Raw genomic sequence first — 17672 nt, 5'->3', positions numbered from 1 at the left:
TTTATCCTTGGATTATATCACATGACTTGTTTAAGTGCAGCTGGAGGAAGATTGAACCTCCACATGGACCTTGTAGCTCGGATGACTGGCCTCTGGAATAACTCATTTAATAGACAAATGGACCTCAGGGTGAGAGCAGTCGTGTTACTGTGATTACAAATCCTTTAACATCGTGTCCAGCTGACTGGAGGGAGCTGTAACATGTGACATTACTGTCAATATCGCAGAAATACAGGCTCATCCCATAAATCTGCAATACAATGGTTCAGCGTCAAACACAAGGAGTTACATTTTAACAAATGAACGTCAAATTTTGAACATAAAACCTGACATTGATCGCTTTTTATTGAAATTTTAGTTTTTAAAAAACTGGGGTAAGAAAATGCATACTTCAGTTTTCTTGCCTCCAATGACGATCGAACTGAAGATGTGTTGATTTCGGAATAAAACGTGAGGCAGTCAGTACCTCGGCCTCACTTGTAGGGGGCAGTGCTGAGCACGTTGGGTTTGAGGAAAGGAGCTGGTAAATTGGACTGCTTCGAATCGCCACTGCCACGAACCTGCAGCAGTTGGACAACAATTCAAGGTAGGATCATGTTTTCATATGTTCACACAGTAAGGATGCAAATCATTAATTCATTCCATGGGGAAAAAAAGTACTAAGCTATAGCACGTATATGTAAGATATATTTCCATATATTTCTTCTAATAAAAAATACATACATTGTTTGGTGATTGTTAGTTTGTCCTGGTAAGTAATCTTCTTTCTTGTCCTTCAGACAATGTGGGTGAAAAGTAATAGTGCATTTGTTTCACAAGAGTTTTACTTTTACTTGGATGTAACTATTACATTTGCAGCTGCCCTCCTGTGTAATCATTTATTTCACCAATTGCGGCGGATTTCCAAAGGAATTCACTCATCTTGCGTCCTAATTGGAGTTATTCTTGAGCAGCTCAGCCAGATTAAAGTCCGACAGAGTTGAAGCTCCACAGATCAGCATTAAGGCGGCATGGATCCCACTTTAACACCCGGCTGGGAGGAGAGAGAGAGAGAGAGAGAGGGAGAGAGAGAGAGAGAGAGAGTTCCTGGAGTGAAGTGAAAGGTGCGCCAGTAATGCGCTTTTTTTTAATCGAATTAGTCGCATAAACAACGAGCCTGACGCGCGATGGCAACTGGACTCATTTGGCGCAACAGAGAGAGACTGAAGCCTGGTGGGCTGTGAAGGCTATTTTGAAAAGTCGACCCCCCCCCCCTCACACACACACACACACACACACACACACACACACACACACACACACACACACACACACACACACACACACACACACACACACACACACACACACACACACACACACACACACACACACACAGCTGCTCGGAACCATGACAGAAGATGACGGATACAGTTGTCGCGGAGGGACAAGTCAAATTTAGAGATGGAAAAAAGGTCAATAACCCAACTTTTCTTGTCCATTTGATACTTTAAAACGCACCTCAGTTCATTCGCACCAACGCCGGGAATATATTGAGTGATTTGTTGTCTCTTTTGCAAACTTGTCCCCAGTGGAAGACGCGCTGGGTCGTACTTCGGAAACCCTCTCCAGTCGCAGGTGAGTTCTCTTGGGTCTGATTTACTATCAATATTTGCTCATTCTCACAATGAACACAAACACCACTTTATTCTCAGACATCTCCCATTACTAATCCACGCTAATGTCCAGCTGTATAACCAATTATATGGTGCCAACCTGTCTCTTGGCCGTGCGCCATAACGCAACGTGTGCGGGGTCTGCGCACGTGGACGTTGCAAAATACGTCAATCGATCCGGGGAAAATCCACTAAACTGAACCCCGAGGTGATATAAAACAGCACAGACATGAGATCATTCCTGTTTGCACCTTTCAAATCAACAGTCTGGGACTGGAATTGCCTACAAATGTGAGGTTAATTACCGGAAAGCCTTCTCATCCAAAAACGCATAAACCTTGACATTGCCTCAGTCCAGCAGAGGTTCCCCTTGAAAGCTTGGCAGGGGGAGAGAAGCAGCATGTCTGGGGGAAAAAAAAAAGAAAAAAAAAGTGCTTCACTTGAGAAGCTGTGAGGACAGATTCTGAGCCTGTCAGCATACAAAAACATATGGCCTGGAGGGCTACTGCTGCGTCCTTGAAGAAACTGCAAGAGTGGCGAGAATAATGTCAAGCAACTCTGCCCCATGTGTGTGTGTGTGCGCGCGCGCGCGCGTGAGCCTTGACTTTCATCATCAGCTGTGCCGGTGGATCAGTTCATTGTTTCAGGCTGTGTTATGACAGCTGTGGCTCCAGTCAGACAGGCATGCAAGCGAGGGATCACAGAAAGTGACACTTTTCTTATTCAGTTATTAAAGACAACATTTACTTTTGTGTCTGCTGGTCTGTAAAGTGCAGCCCCATCGCTGTGTGTGTGTGTGTTTGTGTGTGTGCACGTCAGACTGCCTGTCGCTGCTGGTGCACAAGGAAAAGAAGAAATGGAAGGAGAAAGGCTGCGGCCACAAGGAGAGGCTGAGTGTGACGCTGGAGGTACGTTCAGCTTGATCAACGGCTCACCTTTGGTTTGACTTCACACACTCCAATCCTCCTGCTGCCTCTGTCGTCAACTCTGAACCACTGACAAATAGGACTTTATTTTGAAAGATAGTGACTAAACATATAAATAACTAGTTCGCTGATAAAGTAATGCACTGATAATCATCAGTCTGTTCAGTCAACTCTTTCATTCTGAGTGTTTCACTCATGACACTCAGCTAAAGTTTCATAATTAATTGATTAGACTCAGGATTTAACTTGTGGTATAGCTGCGGGACTACAAGAAGTTTCCACTTCCTCTTGATTTTCTTGATAAAACTGATCCTCGTGACGCTCTCATTCCGTTTATTATGTAATCAAACTTAAAAATTTTATGAACTGATGATGAGACGGATTGATTCAACATTTTAAGCAAATTCAGCATTCACGCAATTGCACACTGGGAAACTTACCAGTTGGGAAAGTCCCATTTCCCATTTGGTAGTTTACCACATGGCAGTAGCCACGGTGGCCTGAAACCTCCTGAAAGCTTCTCAGCCTCTCGTAGCTTTTAAGAATCAGTGAGTCTTAGTTTTCTTCATCTTGTTGCACAATGTACAAACCTTCAGAGACGACACATTTAAAATATAAAGAGAGTAAAAAGACGATTTGATTAATTCAGGGCTGATCCAGACAAAACTTTACTGGCTTCTTTAGTTTCATCAATACGATTTAAAGTAGTTTGGCTCAAATAACAAAATGTCTCTGAGCTGTTTTTCGTGGCTCCACAAGAGTTAAACTTCATCAGTAGAATTAAAAAATGACTTTCTTGGCTAAAAGGTTTGCAGAACAAAGCACTAATAGGTTCACCTCAGAACTCTGCACATTACTAGGTGATGAGGACTAAAACAAACTGTTGGTTCAGTCAGTGTTAATATAATTTTTTGATAAAAGAAATAAAGAAATATGAAAGTTCCTTGATGCCATTAACTGAAATGAATTATATTATTAAATCATTATGAAATATGATTTCTCATAGAGGCGTGAATTTAGCTTCTGAAACTTCCCACTGTTAGAATGGGAAATTCCAAGTCTCCCATATTTATGTATTTTCCTTATTTGAAGTATTACCTTTCCATCGTCAGAGTTACTCACTGAAATCGTCATCATGACTGTTATTTCTCCAGTTTTAGTGCTGTTAGTATCGTAAAGGATAAATTTTTTACAATCACTGCTTTAATACTGACCAAGATGGAGACTCACTGTGTGCAGCAACTCAGCCTGTTTATATTTTTAATGAATCATCTTTATATAGATGTACCAACTCCATTTGCTGTTTTATACTTATACATGAGGGTTTTCTTTTTTTTTGCATCTGTTTTAAATCTTAAAATTCCCCCAAGAAGAGTGGAACTAATAATTTGATGCGCTCACTCTGCAAATGCATTCGCAAATTTACTACACAAAAGTAGTAACGAGAATTTAGCCATCTTTGAATTAAATGATCCATGCATTTCAAGATATTTTAAACCATTAACTTAAACCATCAACCTGTAAATTTCATTTCGTATCCTAGAAATAGAAATGAGTTGATGTGCAAAAAGGAATTTCCACAAGAGGATTAATAAAATTTGATCAGTTATTGAAGCCCAGTTACGTGAAAATAAACAAACTGCATTTAGCCACATGTCATGGCAGTAAACTTTTCTACATCTAATATTACTTTATATGTAGGTTTTAACTCTGTGAGGGACTTTGTAATTTGTTAAAGAACTGCTAAAACCTTAAACCTTTAAAACAGTAAACTAAAAACCAGGTAGCAGAGATAAAATGGGGTCACCAGGTCTCCTGGAGCGTTAGTGAGTCTGAGACTGTTTTTACTTTGCTCTCGTGTTTCAGTTTGTCGCCACGTGGCTGGAAAAGAATCCACACCGGACGTCAGACTGCACCTGACCTCGGTCAGCTGCAGCCCGAGCCCATTAAGAAAAAAAACATCACCATTAAGAAAACAAACATCACCGACGCGTTTCCATTGTGACGGCAGGAATCTCTCCGCTCCTCAGTGTGTTTAATGAACATGTCTGCTGCTCCTCCAGGGGATCTGTGGCGTGGAGCCGGGCCCCGGGTTTGATGGAGTCTCCTACACCCTCTCCATCCTCTGCCTGCTGCACACGCTGGTCCTGGGCTTCAGCAGCCGGGACGCCATGTTGGCCTGGGACGCCCGCATCCGCTACAGCCTGGGAGAAGGTCAGTGGGAGCGACTCACAGTCATCAGCTCAGGAAATAAAAGGCCATTCTAGTTCTATTCTATTCTATTCTATTCTATTCTATTCTATTCCCATATGAGGCTTTTGGTGTCCAGATTGTGGCCTTTTTGTCCTTATAGTTAGATTAAAAAAACTCCACAATGAGGCATCATCCGATTTACATATTTAAAAGCTTAGAGACCCATCTATTTAACCATGTATTTAATAATCTTCTACCTATATAACTATTCATTTAACTCACTCTTATTTTTATTTTTTTTAGCTGTTTGTCTTTTCATTGAGTTATTGCCTCATCTTACTATTTTACCATCGTGTTATTTTTTCTTTAAATCTTAGGTTTGATCCTTTGTTCTCTGTGTATTTTAAAGCCTTAGTTTAATAAGCTGCCCTTTGCAGATATTTTGATTCCACCATATATATTTTTGAGAAAGGCTCTTTTAACCAAACCTTTTGAGCTTCAAGGAATAAAAAGTTTGTTGATCACTTTAATTAGTTTGAATGACAGAACATTTAAGGGTCTTGAAAGGACATCAAATATTTCTTGAGCTCTTTTGACATTTACAGGGAAAACAGGCTTTAATTTCCAGGCGGCCTTTTCATTCTAAGTCCAGATCAGGCTTGTGTGAATGAGAATATTGGAACTGAGAGTTAGGCGTCATGTACTCGGTTAATTAAAAAAAAAAAGCAACGAAGAGGAGCTGCTTGTCACCTCCGAGATGACGAGGTGTCCAAATGCTTGTGTCGGTTCACATCCTAAGACGTCGTCAGTTGGTTGAACTTTCACGTGCCGCAGAAGTGCTGAAGCCTGAAGGTTGTCTGTCGAGTGTGATCTCGGCACAAAGTGCTCCGACGGCTGAAATATGCGGCAGACTGTTCGACTCCGCCGTCATTTGTGCAGGTTTAGAGGAAAACATTGGGGTCACTCAGTCGCGAGAGACGAGTAGAGAAATTACACTTTTCGCAGACAGACATGATGGAACTTCTGTCTGTGTCGGCGAAGTCTGCCTCGTCGCCCCCGGAGCTTTCATCTTCTCACTGGAGAGTCGAGAGCAGAGGAAACTATAAAAGATGCTACGAGACGCTGAATTCCTCTGATGTTGCTTTTTCCAGTTCATAGTTGCTGAAAGGTTGCTTCATTTTGGTTGAGGGAGGAGGCCCTGGTTTGATGGAGTTTGCATGTGTTGAGTGTGTTGTTTTTTTTTCCTTCTCCTCCCAACTCCCACCTGAACACGATTGGTCGGCTGATTTGTTACTTGTGTGAGTTGTGATTTGAGGCGATAGTTTGTCTCCCCGTGATGGAGCGTGATGAGTTCACACCCTGAGGGGCTGATCCACTGAAGGTGTGCAGGATTGCATCTGACAGACGTGCAAAATAAGCAACATTAAGGAATTATCGCGTTTTGCCTTCATGAATATGAAACATCAGACGCGTCTGTCAGATCACACGGAATGCCGGGAGGACTTTATGCAAACTGATTAATGAAACATGTGATTCACTACATCTGAATACGCTTGTATCGAATGATTATGTCACTTTTTAATATGTTTGCCGACGTGTTGCACTCTGAAGACGTTATAATAAGATGTTTTGTTCTGTTGTTCCTCGAACTCTTTTTACCATATGAGGATTTAATGCTTAATCTGTTTTGTCGCGTTCATTTTGTGTTTGTGTGTGTGCAGCGCTCCATCTTGTTCGTCCATTTAAAAGGCATAGGAATGTTTGAATGCCGACATATCCGGATCTCCAAAGACACACCACTCAGGATAATCGAAAACCCATCGTTTTTGTTTCCGAAAACTTTTGCTTTTAAACGGCAAAATATTGAAAATTATGTTCATCTAGACAGAAACACTGAAAACAATGTAATTTCCTAATGAAGTCTCATGCTCACATGCGCAGAGAACGATACGTTATAAGCATTAGGGGCTGTGGCTCATTGGACATCTCCTCATGTCCATATGTTGAAGTGTCCTTGAGCAAGACACTGAATCCCAATGGGTGGATTGAGCTTCTTGCATGGCCGCCGCCTCCTTTGGTGTGTGAGCGTGAGTAACAGTGTAAAGAGCTTGAGGGACCGTTCACATGTCGGGAAAGTGCTTTAACCATTTGCCAGTAACAATGGGAGGACATGGACGTTCATACGCATAGACGACCAAGTTGGATTGTTAATAAAGTGACTGTCAACCATAAAACTACATAGATAATAATCTAATAACTAACTCTCTAATTTAATAACTAACTTAACGTGCTATATTAAATATTCAGTTTTAATCTGACGACTTAATTGAACTAAACATCAAGAAATGCCTTTGTTTTTTTCTTCAAATGTACCGATTCTACCGTAAAGCCCAATTAATATTCCACATCAGAAACTATGGAACTCCATAATCTCTCCTCATTATGAATAGCATTAAAAAGTTGCTTGGTTTTAACGTTTCGACTGTTTTCACTCTCTCATCAGTTGGGTTCTTGTGTTTTCATTTGATGTTTTTTGTCTGAGAACTTGTAACGTTTCTGTTGTGTGAGGATGGAGGACAACATGAAATACGCACATGGTGAAAATGAAGCTTCCACATTCAGAATTGTTCTAATGAATTTATCCTCATTTGATTCATTGACTCCTCACAAAAAGTTGTTATAGTTTTATATAATTGATATAATATATACAGATAGTTTTGTACTTACACTTACACTCAGCGCTTCTTATTATTCGCGGACCTCGTGTCTGTATTTGAGCTTAAATGCAGAGTTTTAGACTGAAAGAAGGAGAAGCAGACCTTGGCACTGAATAAATCCCATCTGCACAATGTGAGTGATGGCAAATTACAGGCAGCAGAGCTTAAAGAACGACTTTATCATCATTAACCACAGCCATCCTTTTATATTTGTGTTAATGCATGAGTGTGTGTGTGTGTGTGTGTGTGTGTGTGTGTGAGAGTGATCCTGACGTGCTTCAGTGCTTTACTTCTATCATGACTGATAATCTGTAGAGTTAATGATCCGTCAAGTATCCGTAAGTCTTCAGATCGTGTTGTGAACTCTTGTCGTCGTCTCTCCGCTTCAGTCCACAGGTTCAGTGTCAACGTGGAACCCGGCACGAAGCTGGAGAGCGGCTCCGCCTCCCTCCACCTGTGCAACAACCTGCTGGTGCTCAGCCGGGGCGTCCCTCCGCTCGTCGTCGGCCACTGGAAGCTGTCGGCGCTGAGACGATACGGCGCCGTCCCGAACGGCTTCGTGTTCGAAGGCGGGACTCGCTGTGGACTCTGTGAGTAACTCCAGACCGTCTGGGATTCCGTCAGTATCGATCATGTTGTTTGTAATGTGTTCACTGAGGATCACACTGTTTTAGGAACCGTAGCAAATGTGACGCAGCCGGAAAAACCCCATTTTAATGTGATAAAAAAAAAAAAATGCATTTACATTTATTTATCGTAACACAACATTGCAACATGACATATTGTGTTATGTCAAATTCTAACATAAAATACTATAACATAGGAAATTAAGTAACATAAGTAGTTCGTTCCACCTTAAAGACGGAGAAGCTGAGCCAGTCTTTGAAAAAATCTGACAGCTTTGTGCAGATGTGACGGCAATCTGATAACTGGCAGGCAGAAGACACAGACAACCACACACACACTCTTACAAGAAATTTTAAATCACCAACTAACTGGAATTGAGAGGAAACCAGACAAAGGTAAACATGCACATGGAGAACGTGCAAACTCCACATGGAAACTCCCACCAACTCCTATAAAAATAGATGATTTAAAGTGGTTGTTTATAGTCTCGAATAATCCCTGTTAGATAGCACTGTGTGTGTGTGTGTGTGTGTGTGTGTGTGTGTGTGTGTGTGTGTGTGTGTGTGTGTGTGTGTGTGTGTGTGTGTGTGTGTGTGTGTGTGTGTGTGTGTGTGTGTGTGTGTGTGTGTGTGTGTGTGTGTGTGCGCGCCAGGGTTCAAGTATCATCTGAATGTCCATCTGATGGAGGCTTGAATGCAAAGAATGAGAGGCAGCTTTATGTTTCTGGAAGTGTGTGTGTGTATTTTATGAATAAGATATTGTTCCAGGCTCCTCAAAGTGTCTCCCTCTTTTCTCCACAGTAGAAAGTTTTTTCCTCACAGTCGCCTCAATCAGAAACTAGAAGTTTGTGTGTGTGTGTGTGTGTGTGTGTGTGTGTGTGCGTGTGTGTCTGTGTGCGTGTGCACGTTTGCAGTGTGTCTTTCTGAGTGTGTACAGGAATAACCATGAGGTCCACAGGCTCTGGTTTCAGTGATGTGATGAGATGCGGCTATAAATACCAGCCTCCCTCTGTCGTGGACAAGCTGCCAATCAGCAGGTCCCCCGCTGCTCCTCGGCCAATCGCGGCCCTCTAATCCGCCTCATCTGCATATTACCCAGCAGGCTGTGCGGCAGGAGGAAAGGGGCCCTCTTAGCGTGACAGGGGAAACAGACAGAAGGGGAGAAAGTGACATTCCTCGTGTGGGTGTGAAGTAAAACCCAGTGTTAGTTTACATTTTTACATGTTTATTTGTATTGAGTCCAGACGTGTGACGCTCACCGACACAGTGAAGGAATTTAAAGAGTGTTGACAAACTCTTGGACCTGCATGTACATTTTAATATTCATTCATTCATTTGCTTTTATTTAGAGCACCAAATACAACACAGTCATCGCAAGCAGCAGCATACGTTTTGTGAACCTTTCCATTGAATTCACCTTTTACAGAACTCAATATGAAGAACCTGATCATTTCATTTAGAAAAGGAATTTTAATATAATGTTAACAAAAGCAAATGCTAACAAAAGCCCCTCTGGTAGCAAGATTCAGCCTTCAGTGTGCATTCTTTCATTAATTCATCCACACAGTATTTATTTCATGCTAATGTAGTGTGGAAAGTGTAAAAGTTGCAGATTTTCACCGTGCGTTATGTCAGTAATCTGGACCCACATTGGCCAAATAAAAAAACAGAGGTACCTTTAAATGAAAAACTTGCAGTTAATCCTTTAACAAGTAATCTGATGGCTAACTCTCCTGTCTATTCCAGGTTACGATGTAGGAACAGCGCACAAATCAAATCATGCTTAGCCTCTTTGGTTGCAGATACCTACATTGTGGAACAGTGGATTGACTTAAATTCGTGCGATTTTGGTTCGTTTGACAATTTTTGAAAAAATATTTAATTAAATATAAAAGATGTTTGCTATTCTGTCGCAAATCAATGCATAACTCAAAATCTCTTGCAAGCACTTCACTCATGAGATTCACAAAACGTCTGAACACGTGGAGTTCAGAAGTTAATGAGTCGATTCACTACGTTAAAACACAAATATCTGCACTTTTTACTCCCTTTAAGCTGATTCATTACCAGTAATAAACTCCACTATTCAGAGTTACAGTTATCTCTACTGAAACTGCAGAAAAAGCGATGAAGGTACATCAGTGACAGTTTTCGGTGGAGTTCTTAATGTTTTATATAAAGTTGAGTCATGATCTGCGTCACTGCTGATGGTTGAAGCCTCTCAAGCAACCAGAGCACGGAGAGAAGTCAAGAAGATTCAGTATCTATCGAAAAACTCCTTTAAAACTCACTTTTACAGTCCTTTGAATTTTATGTCTACTCATCAGCCCCTTCGGAAACCTAATTTTTTATTTTTTTTTCATTGTAAAGCACTTTGTAAAAAGTTGTTGAATGAGTTTCTCTTTATATATAAGTTGATAAATTACAAGAATAAGATTAATAAGTGTGTGTGTGTGTGTGTGTGTGTGTGTGCGCACCATGTAAAAAACTGGTACAATTCATGTTTACTCAGGTTCTTCACATGTCATTTCTCAACTTTTCTTCAGTAAAGAAGTTTAATTGGTACTTTAACTTCCAGAAGTATTTGTACTTTTACTTGAGTTGAGCATGTGAGAACTTTTGGCGAATGTGTTGCAAATACATGTGGAAGTTGTGATCACGTCCCAACAAATGCGGAATGAATGACCGAATGATGTGCTGATGATTTAACTCCACTAAAGCAGTCTTAACAAGTATGAGCACCGGCGTCCGTATTGTTTATCACTGGTTTCTTCTTTTCCCACCTCGTCGTCTCACTGACACTTTATGCTGCTTTGCTTTTACATTTCCATCGTAGATTATCCCACCGGCATCCGTGCAAATGTTGTTGTATAATTACACCACTAAAGACTCATAGTTCTTTATTACTCTGCATTTTATATTATATATATATATATATATTTTTTTTTTTAATATAGAATTCCTCTTTTCGGCCTCTCATCTGCTCTACTTTCCCTGGAGGCCTTTTCTTTTCCCCGGTGCGACGCTGCTTGAACCCGGAGCTTTTCTTTCTGCTGCAGCTGCATTGTGAAAGTCGGCTGCGTCTCAGATGATCCCATCTGTGGCGGCGGAGCTGAAAGCAGGCCGCGACACGACGAGCCGTTTCTCTGCGGCAGCGTACGGAGCGAAATGAATGCCCGGGCTTCTATTAGACGTGATAATGAGGCCGACGTGTCCTGTAATCGATGGTGTTTTGGCGCCGAGCCCACGTCTTAGCTGGACAGATATTTTTCTGGCTTATCGGGTCGACACGTGTTCCCGTCGACCCCAGTGGCACACGGACTCTCACACGCCCACGCCGTCTTTCGGTGTTTGGACGGCCACAGATAAAAAGCAACTCGAAGCTGACGTGCAGTGTCGGCAATCCGTCGTCCCGAAGCGGACCTGAACACACCGCTGTTGTAGTGTGTTGACTCACGTGTGAACGTGCTCCTCTGGCACGTTGTGCTCGCGCTCTCTGAAGTATTCTCGCTCTCTGCGGTGCCCCCGGGGTTATTCTCTCGCTTTTTTCAGGTTCTGTCAGAGCGGGATCCAACTTTAGCAGGCGCTTTGTCAGGCGATCCGAAGGCTCGACGGCCCTCAGAGGTTTCAGTATCTCCGGACTGTCTGCTTGTCGTTACTGTCTCTCCGCCCTGCAAACAGGGTTTGATTTTTAATAAAATGTTACCTGTTAACTTGTTACCGGATAGAACCAAACCAGGTCGACAGCAGTGCCACGCACACACAAGAAGAATGAGTGTTTATTTTCAGTAAAATGAAGCTTTGCTTCTGTTACAAGGAGGGAAGATGACGTTATTCTACGTATTGTTGAGAAACATGGACTTGATAAGGCCCGTTCATGGGGAAATTAGCACATATCTTCAAAATAAAACAATGAAAATCCGAGCTTATCTCATTCCAACAGATGCCGTACTTTTAATTTGAACCCTTTGATGAACAACATGCGTCAAAAATGTTCATTCTCAATGCGATTTATAGCTGGGAGTGTTTCTCTGCAGTATTATTTGAATACATTTTATTGTATGATTGAATTTTCTGAGTATTTCTTTAATAGCTTGTATTTGATTAGAGTATGCATTCATTTCTTTTTATCCTTTATGTTTATAAAAAGACAGGTTTTGTATTAATACCTCAACTTTGCACAAGTGTTGGAAATAATCCATTTATCTGAGTGTGACTTGAGTTTAGTTTTTGAAACGTGATTTTTTGTCCTCATATCACACATTCAAATACTCCTGATGACCCACAACATGACAACTGAACCGACTCGTATCGGTAGTGTTACTATTGATGTGACCAAATAAACCAGAACTGATCATATTACTGGACCATAAAATTCATGTTTTTCTCTTAATTGCACACGTCTTTGTCTTCTGTGTGTCGATTCAGTGATGCCTCACATCTGTCCCCGTTTCTGTATGTTTCTGTATGTTTGTTTCTGTAAATTTGCATCTTCTCCTCGTGCCTTTCTGTCCAGTGGTCAGGATTTCCCACAACAAGTTCTCTCTAAATTACGCGATTAACGCTGCGATAACGTTCCCTCATAGCGCCTGAGAAATGCTCCTGGAATAGCTGAGGATAAAAAAAGCTTCCTCAGGTTGGTGGCGATGTTTTTATGTGTAGGAGAGCGTCGAACGAGCAGACTTTATCGTGTATTCAAAGGACGTGGAACGGCTGTCGGCGGGCCGTGATTTAGAGGGACTTGGTGTTTTTTGTCCTCGCTGCGATGCCGTGCAGCGCGATGAGGGAGGAAACCGCGGCAGGTCGGGAGGCGTACGCGAGATGAGACGCACTGCAGTGGGATTTTAACAGCTAATTCAGGTTCAAATCCGGATCATTCTGGAGAGTTCTGCCGTGAGCTGGTGACACCTCCAGAGGTCGTAGTTCACCTCAGAGCGGCGGTTTTCCCTCACCCTTACTCTTTACTGTTTGTGCAGAAGCTTTTATAACTCCTGCTTTTCACACTGTACGTTCTCAGTCGCCTCTTTATCACCAACGGCAGAGTGTAAACTGTTGCGCCAATGAAGTGCACACATCATGATTGGTTGGTTTTTTTCCCCATCTCCTTGTGTAAAGCTCCCACCGTCTTCATAAGAAGCCATGAAATGCTCAACAGCTAATTAAGCTGATAAGTATCCATTAGGTTTAATACTCGGCAATGATTCAACTCCTTTCAATTAGTCGGGCTGAGAAGCGGCGCGGCGCTCTGGTGGTGTGTTTTCATTGTAGTGTGTCAACATTTTTGCTGCGTAATTAAAACTCGTATCTGCGGCTCATTTTTGAACTTCAAGTATTCATAAGTCAAACGAAGAAAATTAGCAATCGATTTTATATAAACACTGTAATCATGATTATATATATATATATATGTATATTTTAGCAGCAAACTTAGAAGAAGATGAATGTTTTCTCCTTTCTAAACCTGAGTTAGAAACCACTTTGTGTTTTCCTTTTCTCCCTGATGATTTTTTTTTTCTCCTGCCATTCTTGTGTTTTCACTCACGCCTACCTCTGTGTGGGCTCGATCGGACAGTAGGCGCTGAATTGATGGACATTTCACGTAACCTTTAGAAGAAAAGCTCAAAGAGCAGCCTTGCTTTTACAGCAGCCTTCTGAACTCGAATGAATATTGTGTGGCCTTGCTCAAAAAATTTATTTTACTTGAATCTTCACCGTTTGGTTGACTACTGCTTATGTTCGTCACCACACTGTTTTCTCCAACGAGATATTTATCATTTTTTCCTTTACACACTTTGGGACTGATCGACTGAAGCTTTTCAGTCTATAAAAACCATGCAACTGTTCCAGATGAAGCAAAAATGCTGGCAGGAGGTCATGTTAGATCAGAGATGTCAAAGATAAGGCCTGTCGGCCAAAACTGACCGCAAGAGGCTCCAATCTGGCCGCCAAACCACCAATTCCTCATTTGAATGGTCATGTTTGAGCTTTATGTCACTCATGATGTCGTTCTTAGTAAATCACAGGCATTTTCTTTGCCTGAGCGTCTTTAGCATGCGTTCTGCAGGGTCTTCGTCACAAAGTCTCTTTTCTCTGTTTCCCCCGCCTCCACAGGGGCTGGAGTTTTCTTCCTGTCCTGTTCAGACGGAGAGCAGATCAGTTTCCTGTTCGACTGCGTCGTACGAGGCGTCACGCCCAGCAGGGCGCCACACGGCCTGCGGCCTAACCTGCCAGGTAAAACATCAACACGTGCAAACTTCAAGCAAAGCATCGGGAAAAAGAAAAACGATACACAAAACACTCACATGAAAGAGAATATTTTACTCAAGAGAGAATCTTCAAATCAGCCCCCCTGCACCGAACCACGAGTCCCGTCGGAATGCGACTCTCTGACTCCCATCCTCAGGTTTACTGCCTGTTTATTGCTTTGTGTTTAGAATCTGTGCCGGGCTCCACGCTTCAATGGAAACGCCACATGCTTGAAGCGCCAGGGGTCGCCCTGCAGATTAGAGGGTCACGGCTTTGTGTGTGACTTCTTTGCTCTCGTAGCGTCCAGCTAATTTCACAGGCATTCGCTCTCCGTCGAACGAGCCGGAGGGGGACCCGTGGCGAGGACGTGACAGCTCCTGAATATGTTGGAAAGACGGGCCTCACTCACTGCGATGGCGTGCTTCCACACTCGTGATCAGTTGTAAACATGCAAAGACGTCAGGGCCGCACGATTTTTCGACGCGCTTGAGATCAAGTCATGAAAACAGTGTTTACATGGACACTCGAAAATGCAAAATGGATGCGTTTTAACGTGAAACTGTCGTGTAAAAGGGTCCTGAGGCTTTTCCTGCTCTGATGTTGTTCAAATGTCATTTCAACTTGTCAAAGAAAGCAGCCAAAAGATCGCTTTCTTTTCTCAGTGAATTTGAATTCTCCAATAATGTACTGTATTATCCAGTAATGTAATATTTGCCAATAGTATAATAAGAATATTGCCCATATTAAAGTCAATAAAGCCAATGATGTCATAAAATATTTGCGCCAAGACCATAGTAACATGTTGCTTAATAATATAATAAAACATGAATATAATAAAAATGACGACATAGAAAGCTCCTTTTAAAACGTAAATGCTCATCATCGTTAGCTTGTTCACGAAAAGATGTATTGTGAATGGTGTAGATATATTTATCCAGTATGGGTATTTGTTTTGGGGTTGTTTTTTTATGTGGAGCCCCAGAAATAATACCATAAATTACAAATATCTGACCACGAAATAGAAAATAAAATAATTTGTGGCCATAAAACGCGAACATTCACTCGGCGGACGAAGGGTTAACTATCAGCTGCAGAAAGAAAAACTTTTTTGCAGAGTCAGACTCGATCTGGAAAGGATCTGAAAAATGTTTACTCAGACTCCGTTTTCCTGATCATTTCCAACACACTGATCAATACATTTCCTCCAGAATTATTTATGCCCCGCCGAGGCTTCAAACTGCTGAGGCCACAAATCAAAGCAGAAGTTGGAGGTCGGCCTGGACCTCGAGCCTCGAGCCTCGAGCCTCGCTGCAGTCAGTCAAGTCCTGTGGAGTTTTCCTCACAAAGTCTTATCTGTTTATTCATTACTTCTCAGGGAAACTCGGTGCGCGCTGCAACCTCAGCGTCTCACAAACGTGCTAAATCTGTGTCTCTCCTCATCAACCTTTCATTTTGCACTTGCAGATGCGTATTGTTTACATCCATGTTTCTTGCTTTGCAGTATTTTTCTCCTCTGCTCCTGGATTGTGTATTTCTGGGGCAAAGCAGCTGTAGACTATTTAAAAAAAAAAAAAAAAAAGAAGAAGCAATAAAGTGCAAACATTCATGAATATTTACAAAAAAAAAGAGAAAATGACACAGAAATGTGGTTTCATAGAAATGTTGGAGGGCTCATTTAAATGCTGAATTTTCTTTTTCGTTATTTATACTGCGTATATTTATTTACACACACATCAGATATGTACAGTGCATATTTCAATAGTTTTATTTCTGCAAAATGGTTTTGTTTACTGGATGAAAGAAATATGGAAAATGATAGTGATATTATCTTTTTAATATGTATTTGTATTTTGTATGTTACCAGATGTCTGGAACTAATTAAAAAATGTAGCTATTTTCTTTTATACATTCTTGATACATTTTGAATCAAATAATAATTTTTCCACACTATATTCATCGGCTTATTTAACTTTTTCTTAACAAATAGAGACTCCTCATACATTTTCCTTCATATTTTAACTCATAGATTTAAGTCAATCTCCCCTTGATATTTCTACATCTGAAATAAAAATTCTTGTTTATTCAATCAGATTTTATATATTTCAACGTCAAACCTGAAAATTCAAGTCCTCTTTAACTTTTGTTTTCATCTCTTGCTTTTACCAGAAACCGAAAAACACTTTTCTCTCACACTCCTACTTTTATTATATATTATATTATATTATATTATATTATATATTCCTCATTCGTGGTCCGAATTAGTGCTCATGATTATTGACAGTTTTAGTGAAGACGAATGGAAAAACGTCCAGGTGAAAAGTGTGTGTGTGTGTGGGGGGGGGGGGGGGGTGATGGGGGGTCGGGGGGTCGTGACGGGGCCTCTGTAACCTCACCACATTCACGGCTGCCGACTCGCTAAAATTAGCACCGAGCGGGTGAAGGAACTTCAGCAGGAGCGGACGGCGGTCCAGGGGTTCGGTTGTTGACACCTTCACTCACACACTGACATACTGCGACGCACACACACACACACACACACACACACACACACACACACACACACACACACACACACACACACACACACACACACACACACCTTCACAGATATGCATATACAGCAGGCATCAGGTGTGTAATGTGCCAGTTTTACACTAAATTGAAGCGTCGTCGAGGCGCCTTCAGCGTCCTGAGGGAGATGTTACATTTACAAACCGACAGTTCGACACACGCAGACATTCACAGACTTGCAGCTTCACATTTTCGTAGATAATCTTACCCAACATTAACCTTCTCAACTATTCAGCTAATATTTAATAAATAACAGAAAGATCTTTGTGGCTGCCTGTGATGAATCCTCCGGTGCAGCTCAAAGAGGAAAAAGCTTCAGTTCTGCACAGAAAAAGATGATTAAAGCAGCATGAAAAAAAAAATCAATCTGTATTTACCACCTGTAACATTTCTTTTCTGTTTTTATTTGTATCATTCATTTTATATAAAACCCCTGACGTGACTTCTGAAATGAAAGTTTAAATTGTGTCCATAAATTACTATTTCATGGCATCAAATTACTATACCATGGCTTCATCATAGTCTTTCTTGGACACAAATTGCTATTTCCTGGTCATAAATCCCGATACCATGGCCACCTTATAGTATTCCGTGGCGTATTGTATTGCGAATTCATGGCTAGAAAATAGTATTTCATTATCAATAATTTGTAGCCATAATTTGAACTTTTATTTCTGCTGCTATGTGTATGGCTCTGTAAAACACGGTTTGTTTTCAGCATAATATATCTTTTGCAGT

General features: G+C 41.4%; 1 protein-coding gene across 5 annotated transcripts in view; it reads left to right on the top strand.

Annotated features, from left to right (window-relative positions):
• The first annotated feature begins 1381 nt into the window (after positions 1 to 1381).
• The window catches only part of LOC308128655 (protein Dok-7-like), a 27023-nt gene continuing 10732 nt past the window's right edge, over positions 1382 to 17672 (top strand). For 3 of the 5 annotated variants that reach the window (XM_080494290.1, XM_080494289.1, XM_080494288.1), the window contains exons 1-6: positions 1382 to 1454; positions 1572 to 1617; positions 2475 to 2563; positions 4645 to 4795; positions 7881 to 8081; positions 14229 to 14348. In XM_080494290.1, the coding sequence (XP_080350416.1) occupies positions 1401 to 1454; positions 1572 to 1617; positions 2475 to 2563; positions 4645 to 4795; positions 7881 to 8081; positions 14229 to 14348 (661 nt within the window). In that variant the 5' untranslated portion in view covers positions 1382 to 1400. Of the gene's footprint in view, positions 1455 to 1571; positions 1618 to 2474; positions 2564 to 4447; positions 4507 to 4644; positions 4796 to 7880; positions 8082 to 14228; positions 14349 to 17672 lie in introns of all 5 variants that reach the window. The other 2 variants (XM_080494291.1, XM_080494292.1) reach the window with 2 other exon arrangements.

The sequence above is a fragment of the Blennius ocellaris genome (genome assembly GCF_963422515.1).
Source record: "Blennius ocellaris genome assembly, chromosome: 3".
Classification (NCBI taxonomy): Eukaryota; Metazoa; Chordata; class Actinopteri; order Blenniiformes; family Blenniidae; genus Blennius; species Blennius ocellaris.
This window is presented reverse-complemented; position numbering and strand designations above follow the sequence as displayed.